This window comes from Argiope bruennichi, chromosome 1 (assembly GCF_947563725.1).
Source record: "Argiope bruennichi chromosome 1, qqArgBrue1.1, whole genome shotgun sequence".
Lineage (NCBI taxonomy): Eukaryota > Metazoa > Arthropoda > Arachnida > Araneae > Araneidae > Argiope > Argiope bruennichi.
Genome location: NC_079151.1, coordinates 16950522 through 16966532, shown reverse-complemented (window position 1 = coordinate 16966532; position 16011 = coordinate 16950522). Strand labels below are relative to the sequence as shown.

The 16011-nt window shown below is 34.1% G+C and overlaps 1 protein-coding gene across 1 annotated transcript; it reads left to right on the top strand.

Moving 5' to 3' along the window:
- The first annotated feature begins 7579 nt into the window (after window positions 1-7579).
- LOC129962623 (putative uncharacterized protein FLJ46204) lies at window positions 7580-8440 on the top strand. The gene has a single exon (XM_056076462.1). The coding sequence runs from the start codon at window positions 7580-7582 to the stop codon at window positions 8438-8440; it is 861 nt and encodes a 286-aa protein (XP_055932437.1).
- The last annotated feature ends 7571 nt before the right edge of the window (window positions 8441-16011 follow it).

Genomic DNA, 16011 nt, shown 5'->3' with positions numbered 1-16011 from the left:
GCCACGGTGTCCCTGTGTTTCGTTCCAGAAGTAACAGAACACTTCATCTTTTTTAATGTTAAATATAGTAAAGTTGTATGAAGCCACCTTAGACAGGTAATAAAAGTCTGACACCAAACAGTTCGGAACCGAAAGAACAGCTTGTAAATCATACACAGCAACAGCAGTTTCAGCGTCCAAGTTTTCTTTGTCTGCCTGCTGTCTACCTGCTATAACAATAAAATTAAACAACTGCATGCAGAAGTCTGAACAATAGTCAATTGGATGAAGCAAAAAAGCTTTGAAATCAGTAAAGTCTTTAAAATAATGCAGAAAACAACACACTTATTTTGAAGTATTTTGATCTGGTTTTCTCCAAAATGAGGGAAACACCAGAACATCAACCAATACTCCAGTCTTTTTTTAAAAAAACTACGGTTAGCGGATTCTTACATTGAAGAAACACCGGCATATCAGCTCAAGTGACAGTTTTACTTTGAGTGAGAGATCAGTAGTTAGTCTCCCATTCGATGTAACACTGGCACATCAGCCGAAATGCCGATTTTATTTTCATAATACATAGTGAAACATAGAAGTAAAATGGTATTAAGGGTACTTATGCCGAATCAACTTACAGAGACATAGATGTTCCTCCTCCAAGCACTTCTTCAGAACTGACGCAATGGCGGCTGTGTCGTTGTTTACTAGGAGAAGCGCGCCAAAATACCAACTATGCACAACGGCACTAGCGATTGCTGCGTGATATTTTGAAACTAGAGATATGCCGACATTACCACAAGAAAGAGTAAAAAAAAATGAATTTTTTGATGTAATAAAAAAAAATCGATTTTTGCAGATATGCCACTGTTCATTTCAAGCAGCGATTTGACAATATAGCAGAACTGATAGGGTTATTTTACCAAGTGAGATTTCTCTTACTTCATCCTGATATACACTTTTTAGCATTTTAAATATTGCCTATTCGTTTAATTCGTTATTTCGTAAAATTTTTTCCTACATCAGAAAACAATACGGGTCGGATCTAGTGTTAAACATAAGTTCTAGGATTTACAAAAACTAATAGTTTTTTTCTATACAAAGTCGATTTGCAAATAGTAACTAAATAAAGGAAAATTAGATTTTAAGATAATTGAGTTTTGAGAATACATCGCGCTTCATATAATTTGAAGAATTTAAAATTGTGATAAACATAGCATTAAAAATCTTACATACTTTGAAACTCTGCTGAAAAAAGACAATATCAATTGTTAATTATCAGAAAGGTTAACTACTGTATTATGTAATGATCAAATACCTAAAATTAGCATTCTTACAACATGATTTTAATGTACTTTTACTAATAAAAGAAACTATCAGAATGAATAAACATTTTCACAATTCCGAATATAGACCTTGAATCAACTTTCTAAAATCAACAAGTATTGCATAAATAGAGATAAACAGGATATAAAAAAAATTTGGCAACACGAAAAAATTATCCAGAAATTTTATTTAAAGCAAAACTAATTCTTTTACAATCTTCACAATAAATTAAAAAACAGTCCAAAATATTTCATAAACAATAGAATTGCAAATGTGTAAGATAAATATTCAAATATAAAAATTACAAAATTCAGTACAAAATATGGTTAAAAAAATTAATGTAATTATGAAAACACAAAATAAAAATATTCATAAATATACATTTCAGATACAAGATTACATAAAAGTTTATAAATCAATAAGTACATTAATATAAAGGCTGGGTGATGCATCAAATGAAATAAACCTATTTCTAATGGCTATAAAAAGATGGAAATGTTTCTGCATTGCATTCAGTTTTGATATTTCATAATATGAAAAAGCAAAAATCGAATGTGGGAATTTAACATAATGAAGAGGTAGATTTCAACCAGGAAGATGAAAACTCCATTGCAACATGAAAGTGATAAACTTCAGATTGTTTCGAAATTCTCTGTTACTGCTCGTTGAGTTATCAGAACTACAGGAGTGTGACTCAATAAGTTCCCGACTTGGAGCAAAAAGATGCATTAAGTCTGTCTGCTCAAATATTTTCAGAATAAGATGTAGAATTAAGCCAAAGAGGATAAATTTCCGATCGAGGATCCCAAAAAATAAAAGTAGTCAGATCGGAGTTTTATGATGTAAAATACTTGTTAGAAAGGATGCGAATTGAATGATGAAAGCTTTATAATTCAAAATGAAAAACTTCAGTACTGGAATTTAATACCGCTTAGATTTCCATGCTAAAATATAAGCGAGAAATAAATATCACAACTTGATAAATTATCCGAGACCAATTGCATGACATTTAAAATTGATAGAGAAAAATTTCATCAAGTAGAATTTTCTACTTAATTGTGCATAAATGTTAACTCAAAAAAAAATCCACTTGTTGAGAATAAAGTGCGCTGCATTTAAATAAAATATAAATATATTCAATTCGACAAGTTAATATCGCTATCCTCTAACTAAATGAATGTTTATTTGTAAATCGTATCAATTCCCTTTTATTATCAAAAGAGTTAATGTTGACTAAGCTAGCAGAAGTGCTCAGCTGTTATGAATATTAAAAAAGGCACCTGCTTATACTTCAACTAAAAGCGCTTTTTAAACTAGCTCAATAAGTGTAATAAGTGTCAGAGCTTCAAAGCTTCAGATTTGCACTGTATCAATTTCTTTCCGTGAAATAAATAAAATGGAGCAAATACCAAAGTCAGCCAATCGAATGTGGGAAGAATTTTCATTAGTTCATAATTATGAACTCTTCTATGGAAGATACACTAGTTAGTACAAGGGAAACGTCAAAAATAACTATTGGCGATAATGAATAATTGTCGCCAATACATTCACTCACCTGGCGACTATCATAGTAACAAACGATTGAGTCAGGTGAAAAATACATCAACACTGAACATGAAGTTTTGAACATCTACTGCGTTTATCTTTGTTGTGCTTTTATATAGAATAAGAAAATTTAATTCAATGCAAATGCAACATTTTCAGTATTTTTCCTTGGAATTTATTGAGTATTGCTAATTACTAAGAATTTTTAAATATTAGTTGTAGAAATTGAGATGTTATCGTTTGGGCTACAATACTTTTAGCCATCTGCCTTCTGTTAAGCAACTAATTACCACTATTGATTTGTCAATATTAAAACAAAAAAGTCACCAAATTGAAGCAAATTTAGTGACTAGATAGAGATTTGTCAATTCAAACTATGACATACAGTCTCGAGTTACGCACTGCTAGATTAACTTTCCAAGCCTGTTTCTTGGCAGTAAGTAGTTCCTAAATTAAAACTTCTCCATTTCTTTCTAAGCACTTTACTTTAGAGCAAACGCATGGATTAATACTTCACATAGACAGAAAGTTTGTTTTAAATAGAATCTTATCCAAAATCAGATGGTTTCTGGTATTGCATAAAGATTTACTGAAATTCAAGTATTTCAGTATGTATGAATATTTAACAATTTATCAATTAAAAACTATGAGCATTGTCGCTCAGTAATCAGACATTCTTGTTGATCATTTTCATCAACTCAAAATTACAAGTAACTGTTTATTTTTAGGTTCATTGGCAATATTGTAGTACCAAGTAATTAATGAATAACATGCCATGCTCAGTTCGTTGTAAAACTGTAAAATAACCAATATAACCACAGCTATATCGCAAAAGAAGCGGAGATTAAAATAAACAATGAACATATGTGAATTGACGCACTCCATGAAATAAATACAAGAATGTTATTCACCCGATACTATAGTATTCAAGAGCACTTTCTGGTGACTAACAGCTATTGCTTCAGATATTCTTGCTAAAGAAAAAGTTCTGACTGCTTAATTGATGCGATTACCAAATAAATGGTGCAAAAGAGTACTCCAAAACAGCTGCTCAGGTTGAGATCGTGAACTCAGCTGCGTTGTTCCAATATTCAAGGCTTATAAAAATTTAACTAAAAATAAACAGGAAGTGTAGTATGCTATTACATATTCCTATTTACTGAGAACTTGGAATTCCGAACTCCTAAAACTTTATGCCAGACTGTGTCGAGAAAGGCCTCACTAAAAATACAAATCCACCAATTTACAAAATGAAAATGTGGACCGAAGAACATAAAATTCCTCGATGGGACTTAAAATACAGAAAAGTTTCGAATTGAATGGTGCTTGTCGGCTTATCAGGATAATGAATAAATTTTGAAATACTGTTCATATATTGAAAATATTGGAAGTTTCCAAATCTAGCTCTAAGCATCACAACAGCCGTTGGATGCTGTAGGGTTTTTTTTTTTTTTTTTTTTTTTTTTTGCGTTAAGCAATTTGCAGAAGGAAAACTAGCCTCACAGCTAGTTAAAAAGATTTGCTCTGATCCCTCCCCCCCCCCAGCTTCGGCTGTAGCATTTTAAATGAAATGCTAGACGTTTTCGAAAAATATCCAATTGAGCATACAGAATTTTCCCGTAAACGGTGACGCCGAACACAAGTTGCCAAAAATTTAAGCATTTCGCAGGATAAAAATACAGCAAGAGAGGTGTTCAAAATAATGTGCTTTTATATCTTCACTAATCCAGCTTGATATCGGCAGTTGTAGTCTATATGTAACTCTCATAATTCAAAGAAAATCAGCCTTAAAACATTTAAAATACGAAAAAATTCCCAGATAAACGAGATTTTCGCCGCCTTTTCTTTCATTTGTAGTTATTGTTTATTAAATTTCGTTCAGAAAAATTGCTACAAATTTATTCCCACTGAATTTGAGACGAGGCATCAAAGGATAACATGGACAAAGTATTGAAGCATAGGAAAACAATTCATCACAAAATGTATGAATTTATATTCTACTTTGCAGAAAAGTACGAGAATATTAATTCGCAACATTAAGATAATTGCTTACAAAAACATGGCAATCTGGAGACGAGACATGCTTGAAAATGTCCATATGAAATTAAAATCTTGAAAAAAGCAAACGCTAAAGTCTTCCACACGATAAAGAAATCTTAAATAAGAAAATTTGTCTCATTCCGAATTAAAATGGAATTTTAGATGCAGAAGATGCCATCCAATATGAAGGTCGCACGTACCATTGATCAAAACAATTTCATATCGGTCATTAGATGCAAATTAAAGGCAGTGGATTTCCAAATTACAAGTCTGCGTTTGTTAAAAGCAAGTTCGATGTATCCAATTAAAGCACATTAAAGGATTATATATTATAGACTTTTAGCTGGAGCATATGCAATGAGTCGATCATCCATAATAATTCCTTGACCTCATCTAAACGTACAAAAAGGGTGGTTCAAACATTTAAACTCTTGCAAAATAAACACTAAAAGATGATTAATTTTCACAATAATGTCTCGCATTAATTTCGGCACAAGATTAGGAAATTTAGACTTATAGAAGCTCAGCAAAACTCATGGTTGAAATGTTTCATTAAGGCTTCATTTAAAATGATAGTAAGCCTTCAATAAATTTTTGAATACATCAGAAAAGATTAGATGCGAGTATTATTCCGGTCGAAGACTCTTCTAGGATAAAAGGTTATACTTTGAACTTTTGAATACTATTGTGTCGAAATTTAAAATTTAAACAAAGCTACGAGTGAAGATTAGTTCTCAAACCATGAGTTGTTAAATTGCGAGCAACTTTCTAATGCATTTCAGTTTGAAAGAAGCTGGGAATGTGACTTTTGTACAAGAGAAGACAAATTTATTAATTCGGAAATACCGTATTCAATGCCGAAAGAAAATTGAGATGAGCCATTTAAATATGTCCTCCTCAAGTTCTGCAAAATAATGAAAGTGTTAAACAAATAAATATTTGAAGGTAAACCTAAAACGGCCAAGCTTCATCCGAGTTGAGATGGCATCGCAGTTGCGAGGATTCCATGTGACCAAAGCACAAAATTTTCAGTTTTGAAATTCCATCGACTATGCCAATTTTGAAAAAATGATTTCCTTCTAATATGAAAACATGCCTTTGAATCTGCATATGAATCTCATCGACAGATTTCGTAGCAGCATTTTCCATCACTTCTTTGCATACCAGCATGATCCAAAAGTCAAAAAAATTAGAGTCATATTTTGCATTCAGGTCTTGAACACAATCGACACAGGAATAAGATTTACCTTTCCAAAATTATTCCGAACCAAAATCTGCTCATTTTTTCACTTTTAATCAATTAGAGTGTGTGTGTGTGTGTGTGTGTGTGTGTGTGTGTGTGTGTGTGTGTGTGTGTGTGTGTGTGTGTGTGTGTGTGGTGCGCGTGTGTGTGTGTGCGCGTGTGTGTGTGTGTGTGCGTGTGTGTGTGTGTGTGTGCGCGTGTGTGTGTGTGGTGCGCGTGTGTGTGTGTGGTGCGCGTGTGTGTGTGTGGTGCGCGTGTGTGTGTGGTGCGCGTGTGTGTGTGTGGTGCGCGTGTGTGTGTGGTGCGCGTGTGTGTGTGTGTGTGTGTGGTGCGCGTGTGTGTGTGTGTGTGTGGTGCGCGTGTGTGTGTGTGTGTGTGGTGCGCGCGCGCAACCAAGATATAACACCTGAAGAAACTAAGATTTTTCAAACTATCAAAGAACATCTCGATTATACTTCTGGTAACTTTTAGGCCTTCTCTGCTGAATTCTTGAACGAATTAAAAATAAGAAACTGGTTGAAAAATTGAATTCCAAATTGAAGCGAATAAAAGTTGATCCTAAATTTATGTTGGAATACATAATTTAGGTTAGATTTACAATATTCCGCGTTGTAATAATACTTACATTATGTTGGAATAATAATATTTTGCGTTTGAAGTTACTACCTTCATTGGAATTTATATTTAATGCTCCACAGTTTTCTTGAAGATCTGAATTTAAATTAGACTTTAAATTTAAAGTTAGTGTAAAACTAATTTCTCCTGAACTCTCCCTGCCTTAACCCTGTCCAATATTGCCAGATCTAAAGAGGGGGGGGGTGAATATATATTCATCAATATTTCATTAATTATATATTCCATCAAAAAATTGAAGAAGAAATTTTTATTTGTTGCTTTTATTACCGTTTACTTTAGAAAAATTTTCCTAGCGCTAATTTTCAACTCGTAATTCTCGAAACTGTCCTAATCAAAAGTACTAATTTTTTATTTCATCACACCTGTATACATAACATAACGCCATCCTGTGCCCCCGGTGCCTATAATAAAAACTACGCAAATCAAAGCATTTTCATGGCTTTCAGCATATACAGCTAAGTCTGACACACGGTAGAATCTTCTATCCCACTTCAGGGCATTTAATAAAAATTAAATTTCCGCCTAGCCTAACTTGATCTTCCAAAGAGTTTAACCTAATCTTCTAATGACTGTACCCTAGGGAGATTAGCCAAACAGTCTAAAACGGAATGAGTTCGAGACTCGTATCTCGATTTTTTTTAAAACACGACAGGCGTGTAAAGATGTTTCCGTGAAGCCTCCACACTCGCACACCAAGCCCGAAGCCTCCACACTCGCACACCAAGCCCGAAGCCTCCACACTCGCACACCAAGCCCGAAGCCTCCACACTCGCACACCAAGCCCGAAGCCTCCACACTCGCACACCAAGCCCGATGCCTCCACACTCGCACACCAAGCCCGAAGCCTCCACACTCGCACACCAAGCCCGAAGCCTCCACACTCGCACACCAAGCCCGAAGCCTCCACACTCGCACACCAAGCCCGAAGCCTCCACACTCGCACACCAAGCCCGAAGCCTCCACACTCGCACACCAAGCCCGAAGCCTCCACACTCGCACACCAAGCCCGAAGCCTCCACACTCGCACACCAAGCCCGAAGCCTCCACACTCGCACACCAAGCCCGAAGCATCCACACTCGCACACCAAGCCCGAAGCATCCCCACTCGCACACCAAGCCCGAAGCATCCACACTCGCACACCAAGCCCGAAGCATCCACACTCGCACACCAAGCCCGAAGCATCCACACTCGCACACCAAGCCCGAAGCATCCACACTCGCACACCAAGCCCGAAGCATCCACACTCGCACACCAAGCCCGAAGCATCCACACTCGCACACCAAGCCCGAAGCATCCACACTCGCACACCAAGCCCGAAGCATCCACACTCGCACACCAAGCCCGAAGCATCCACACTCGCACACCAAGCCCGAAGCATCCACACTCGCACACCAAGCCCGAAGCATCCACACTCGCACACCAAGCCCGAAGCATCCACACTCGCACACCAAGCCCGAAGCATCCACACTCGCACACCAAGCCCGAAGCATCCACACTCGCACACCAAGCCCGAAGCATCCACACTCGCACACCAAGCCCGAAGCATCCACACTCGCACACCAAGCCCGAAGCATCCACACTCGCACACCAAGCCCGAAGCATCCACACTCGCACACCAAGCCCGAAGCATCCACACTCGCACACTTATGATTAACCATGATAAGAAGCTTTAACGGGAAAAGCCGATGAATTTTTATAAAATTGATTGTTGGGCCTCGGGGATATCAAACCTTTTCCTAATACCTATATGGGTTATTCAGTGTCGCTTGCAGTATTAAACATTATGGGAGGTTTTCAATCTAGTTACGGCTTTCTTTTCCACAGTTTTTATTGCATACCTATAAATGGGATTAAGATTCAATACAAAGACTCGCAGTATAGGTTCAAGCCAAAACGCACTATCATTGCCTTGTTTACATTGCATACAGACAGGATTAAGTACGAAAAGGAGATGGAATTAAGTTTTGGAGCGATTAAGAAACGAATACAGAAAAAAAAAGCAACAGATAGAAATCTTTTCTACATTTTTTTAAATGAAATCATTTAAACTTTAGATATAAACTTAAACTTAATTTTAGATTTTAACTTAAAATTTGTTGTAAAAGTTACACGTATGTCTTAATACAATTATAAATTTTTTAACCAAAGATTTTTGGAAATATTTAAATGCCTTAATTTATATAAATTACCTTATGAAAATCAAAATAAATTTTATTAATTTAATTTATTAATTTTCAAATTTATTATTTTTTTTCTAAATTGAAGTTTCGTTTTATTAACGCCGTTTTAAAGCAACACATTTCCAAATAGAAAAATATAACTTTAGAAGCGCGGTCTAAATAGTTTGGTCTCGAAATGCTACATTTAAGAAATGGTTCTCATGCTTTAATCCTCGTAAGATACTGTTCAATATATTAAGTTTGTGTGCATTATTAAACGGTTGGTTAACGAAAGTAGAGGTATTCAGTGCCAATCGTCAATGTTTAAATTTTTGTTTCACATTCAATTTATGTCAAATTTTAAATATTCTCAACATATATTTTCTTTAGAATTTAATCATACTTTTACAAATGTTATGTTGCGTAATTCTAGTTCTGTGTCGTAATGAGAGCATTCCCTTGTCCGAAAAATTCGATCTATTTCACTAGAATAAATTTCATGACAGATGCACAGAAATCTGTCAGTGCTTCCTATACTGCTGCTGTATTATTATACTTGCTACTGCTCGTATCAGACTTAAGTGCTCTGCTTTTGCTTCGGACAGCGCCTTTGTTATCAATCTAATCTGCTTTCCAAAGTCATCGTGCAATTTGCCTTTTATTTGAGAAGCGTTTTATATTATCGACTGGCATTTATCAATTCTATGTATTACAATCGAGTCTGTTTTGCTTCTAAGTATAGAGATCTGAATTTCTTTTTCTTCTCTTCAAGCAATTTATTCACCTCGGTTGATTTCAATAAATTGATACAACTTCAGAGAAATTTACTTCAAAGAAATTATTGACAAATAAGGACTAAAAGTATTTACACATTTATTAAGCATAGCATTTTGATTGGCCCTTATGCAATTTAGAACCAATAAATTCAGAAGACAGAAAGAACATTAAGTCTCACAAGACTTTCAGATTTGTAACTATGAACGAAATGTAACATACCGAACATATTGCTTATCGAAATTTTCTGTCGAAACCTATATGCAGCTAAACTGAAACTTGACCATACAGGTGACAGACGTAGTACCATTTCATTCTGCTGTAGGGGTGAAAAATCCTGAAAGTGAGAGCAGTAGTAGCGTTTGATGCATCGTTTCAATCCTTTATAAATTCTGTCGCAATACTGGTTTCTGCCAAGAGGAGGTTGATCTGCTAGGAAAATCTAACAATTTTTAAATTAGTTCCAAGCTGAAAAGTCTTCAGTCAAGTGAAATAAAATTTCTAAGCAAATGGAGAGCCTTTCAAACAGCATTCAATTAAACAATGCAGGAATTATATAACAGATTCAGATTTGTAGCAACATTCAAAAAGTAGAAATAAATCAAAATCAAAAACCCAACTTAAAGAAATTAAAGATAAAGTATGCCAAAATAGATACGAACGGCTTTGAACTCCGCTTTAAACAAAGAAGAGAACAAATACATTTGGTACAAAAAGCAATTTAAAATCAAAAGGACATTTTAGGATGTAGCCAGTGTCAGACAAAATTCGAGGTCAAATGTAAGTACAAGTAGTCTAATATAAGCAGAAATTGCTTTGAGAATTTCCGAAATTGGGATCGCACTTGCTAGTTATAATAACTAGAAAATACATCTGCTCAATCATTGGGCACCTGCTATCACCATTACGCTTCTACCAAAACTTTCTAAACTGTAAAAAAAGTTATTTCAAGAAAAGTTGTTTATTTACCGTTAGCCACTCAAAAGTTATACAGTCGTTCAAAGCTATTTCTAGCCCCACTACACTCTAATGTCCGACTTTTTCTTTATCTCGATAATTAGAAAATACGTTGGAAATATCTACTTGAGAATCTAAACAAGAGTTTGGCACTATCAGCTTTAAAGTAATGGACAGAATGCATAGGAGAAAGTAACAAAGCCACTTAGAATTGCCAAATACTGTAAATCAAAAGCCAAACTTCATATTGCTTGTTTCTATTGAGATCTTCACCATAAATGTTATGAAGTTTCCTTTACATGACTAGAAGAAAGACCAAGCCAACATGTTACTCAAATCTCTAATGCCATGCAAATGTCTTTCCGATCTTTCAAATATATAACGAGCACTAGTTCTAATTAGATATATTTGAGGAAAATCACGATTCCGCCCTTCTTTCACTAATCGTACAGAGAAACTTTCACAGCGGAGCGACACGGCAGGCTATAATGAGAAGTGGCTCTATAAGTAGATGGATTTTTTTCCTGGTATCCCATTAATGCAATAAATTTTTAAAGATGGTCGCATTCCCCACTGACTTATTGCAACTCCACTTAAACAATATAAATCACTATTAGAAATTATATTGCTAGTTTAAGCGGTGATTTTCAGAATAAAAACTATGAACTAAGAAAATTTTATATTAAGTCAAATCCAGATAACTCGATGACAAATAGTTACTTCCTATTATCAATGAGGAGTGAACAATAATGAATACTATAACACTATTACCCCTAGTGGTAGGTGTGAAGACGCCATTATCAAAGACTAAAAATATTAGGACAGCATTCGACCCTATTGTGCAAACAGATGGGTCTCCTGATAGACCCGGACTCTTTAGGGGGAAAATTAGCCTTGGAAACTCATTTCAAAGAGTTTCCAAAGGGCCCTTGCATTTTGCAAAGAGCACTTATTTATATTAACTGCCAGAATCGCAAAATTCACAGTTTAATATCTTGATGCATTCCAGCTGTATCAAATACTTTAAGAGGACTGTGTATAGCAATAGTCAATGCTTTATTACAACAGCAAATATGTTAGGAACTGCAGAATTGAATAAGAAAAAGCAGGTATTTAATTCATATTTAGAACCATATTAAAGTCTATTCAAATACCTAGTCATTTCTCTAACAATAAAACTAATAAACATTAATTGAAGATATAGTAAATGAATTGATACTCATTTTATAATGTCGAATGAAATATTTCATCTAAATTTTAAAACACAAATTCTAATGTAATGTATTTAGTCATCATTGTCTCAAAATCCAGTCTGCACCTAAACTGCACCAAAACTATTGAAACTTATCAAAAATGAAATTCAGAGAGTTTTGATAAATACTGAAATGCTTTTTTGTCTTTGGCATATGTAAATTTTACATTTGCAGAAATATATGAATTTTTTAAACAAGTTCTCTCATTTTAAGAAAAAATTCACACAAGTATATTATCACCCAGCCTCAATAAACTTGCAGCATTTCAGATAAATTTGTTAATGCACAGATTAATAACAATTGAACATAACCAAGAAATTCTTAAGTGCCTCATACCAACAGCAGTTTTCAGAATATTTATACAAAAATGAATTTCCAAGCAAGAAATTTAAGGCTACGAATCAGACAAGTATGACTAAATTTACTTAATAGTATTGATGACATCTTGCCTAAATATAAATGGATTTCACTTCAGATCAAAATCAGCAGTTAACAATCATAGTAACAAGATGGATTTTACACCTATTTTGACCACTGTTTCACTGGAGCATTTCACCAACCCTACGATTACTGAACAAATTGGGTTTCCTAGAATCTCATTTGTATAGATTTTAAAAATTAGAACAAGTTTGAAATTTGAACTCGCATAGCCGAGTTCATTTCATTATGACTTGATCATAGAATGAATAAGTAACTTGCTCGTACTTATTTAGGAAATGTAAGAAACATTTAAAGTGAGTGCATTATTTTTAACAAGTTCATAATCACAAGCACTTAAAAACAAATGCTTGTTTTGTACTTGATTTTATTCATACAACACTTAATTTTGAAAAATATTCGAATTTCCAAAATCTTGGAAATATTTTCAAGCGTTAGATTTATGTTCATATATATATTTAGTTGCAAGTGATGCCTTTTGAGTATCTATTATAGTTATAATAAAGTAGGAGTACAGAGCATGTAGATGTCCTAGATAACAATAGAAGTGAGGCATCTTGGAAGCAAAACCAAATTAGGTTTTGTCACAAAAACAGATGCAATGAATGGACATCATTTACTCTTGCTAAACCACCAATTTCAAGTGGAATGAAGAAACATTGTTCTGCAGACCATATAACTTCTGTGCCACATTGAATTCATTCCTAGTTATAATTTATGGTTGTATAGTCCGCGTTTTAATTCTTGATATTTATATCAATGGCAAAAGTGTGGGAAAGTTTTGATTTGCCACTTATGTGCTCCTCACTGGTGAAACGCAATTTCTTAAATATTAACCGTATTTTCGTTCAAATCAAGACAAAGTGCTCGAAAGTCATTTATGGTCACGTTTTTAATTTTCATTAATTTTACACGATTGTGTGGTTTTGTATAAGATTTTAGATGCATTCTGTTTCAAGATGTGATGAGATGTTTCACCTTCCCTAGTATTTCCAAAGCAGCAAAACTATATTTCAAGATATAACTGAATGCACGATTATCCAATTATTTCGTCTAAGAACATTTGCGCTCTGGTCAAATGTTGATCGAATACGCTATACTACCTATGACTTAAATAGTTTTGAAAGAATGAAATTTTTTTCAATCCGACTGTTCGGAAATCAAAATGGAATCGCAAATTTATCTTTTAATTTAAGAAATTATTAACTTCCTAAAACAATGGATTTGTCAACTATCAAAAAAAATCAACTCGTTCTGCTGATTTTTTTTTTAAGAATATTCATAACGAGCTTTTTTAAAGTTGAAACAGACTATTTTGTGCTATAACAAATACTTAAATGCTACTGAAAGTTTTTTTTTTTTTGAGGTCTATAGATTGAACGCTGCAATCAATTTTTCGATTATATTACAAAAATTGACATTCATATTTGAAATCTACAAATTAAACATTCGCAAGATGCATCTTTACACAAGAAAGCAATACCGACTAATAATGAAAATTAGTCGTAAGTAATTTCAAATATATGTTCAGTGCAATCTATGCTAATATCGTGATATTTAGGTAATTTCAGCAATGTCAAAATTGATTCATTCTAATATTCACAATATTTTAGAAAATTATATATTTTATGCTAAAGTAGCAATTGGTATTTCTTGTACACTAATGTAGCGATGAACTTCAATTTAACGAATATTTAGCACTTATAAATATTAGAAAAGTTAAAAATGTTTTATATTTTACTGGATTTATTAAATCTGAAGATTTATATTTAATTCTCGTTCCCTAAAGTAAATTTTCAATGGAGAAATAAAAGCGCGGATTGTTAAATTTATTTTCACTACTGGCTGTTAAACGCTTATAACATTTGATATATTTCTTTAGAGAAACCGAGATTTTTTCCTAAGTTTCCAACTGAAAGATAAATGTATAAGTTAAGCTTCTTTACGAAATAAAAGGAACAAAGGCAGCAGGCATATTCCCACCCTCTTACCAGCCGGCTGGCACTCATCTCCCACCATCTATTTTTCTCTAAGACGGCAAAGGTAGTCAGAAATATCCGCCCCTCCCCCCTTTCTTAGCTTTTCCTTTTTCAGGGTCTAAACTTTCCACTTTCCCACTTGCGATTCTGTTTCGAATGCAAAATCATCGTAAAACAAAAAGTCTTTATTTTCCCATCTTTCATAACCAGAACAGAGGAATGAAAAGACAAAATTAAATTGTTAATTGTTAGTTTGATAAGATTAAGGAAAATTTAATCATGATCAAGTTGAATTCATCGTTCTTCTCAATTACATGGCTAATTCCCTGCGTTCTCAAATTTCTTAAATATGACCCACACGAAACTGGACCCGTAGCTTAAGAAGCCCTATCCTATCAGAGCAGGTACTCCTCAATTACTTTTCGTAAAGAAGCTTAGCTCCATACTTTGAACTTTAGGAAAAAACTGATTTCAACGGAGAATTAAAATTAATAATCCGATTATTCGATATGCGTCTAAATTAACTAGAAACAAAGAATTGCGTTAAGCATTTTAATTCACTTCGTTACACTAACTGAATTACTTAGTTTAGTTTAAAAGCTTAGTAAATTTTCCTTTATATGTTTTAGGTAGAATAGACCTCGTGGATTATTAATATTTTCTTCCTATTAAACCGCCTCAATCTTGTATTAAAAAATTTAAAATTAAAATTTGTGTATTTAAGAACATTAAATCCAATGAAGCCTTTCTTTATTCGCGTAATACCTTTCAATATTCATACTTAAAGCAAAATAGTCGATATTGCTTGGCTAAACATGTAGACTTCCATTTAACCTATAATTGTTTATTGTATTACTAATGATAAATCTGCATAGTTTTCGGCCAGATATCTTCATCCGTTTCACGGGATTGAAAAACAATCAATCTAATTTTAACACCGAGCGGAAAGTAAATTTTAACACCGAGCGGAAAGTAAATTTTAACACCGAGCGGAAAGTAAATTTTAACACCGAGCGGAAAGTAAATTTTAACACCGAGCGGAAAGTAAATTTTAACACCGAGCGGAAAGTAAATTTTAACACCGAGCGGAAAGTAAATTTTAACACCGAGCGGAAAGTAAATTTTAACACCGAGCGGAAAGTAAATTTTAACACCGAGCGGAAAGTAAATTTTAACACCGAGCGGAAAGTAAATTTTAACACCGAGCGGAAAGTAAATTTTAACACCGAGCGGAAAGTAAATTTTAACACCGAGCGGAAAGTAAATTTTAACACCGAGCGGAAAGTAAATTTTAACACCGAGCGGAAAGTAAATTTTAACACCGAGCGGAAAGTAAATTTTAACACCGAGCGGAAAGTAAATTTTAACACCGAGCGGAAAGTAAATTTTAACACCGAGCGGAAAGTAAATTTTAACACCGAGCGGAAAGTAAATTTTAACACCGAGCGGAAAGTAAATTTTAACACCGAGCGGAAAGTAAATTTTAACACCGAGCGGAAAGTAAATTTTAACACCGAGCGGAAAGTAAATTTTAACACCGAGCGGAAAGTAAATTTTAACACCGAGCGGAAAGTAAATTTTAACACCGAGCGGAAAGTAAATTTTAACACCGAGCGGAAAGTAAATTTTAACACCGAGCGGAAAGTAAATTTTAACACCGAGTAAAAACGAGTGTCAGCTTTTT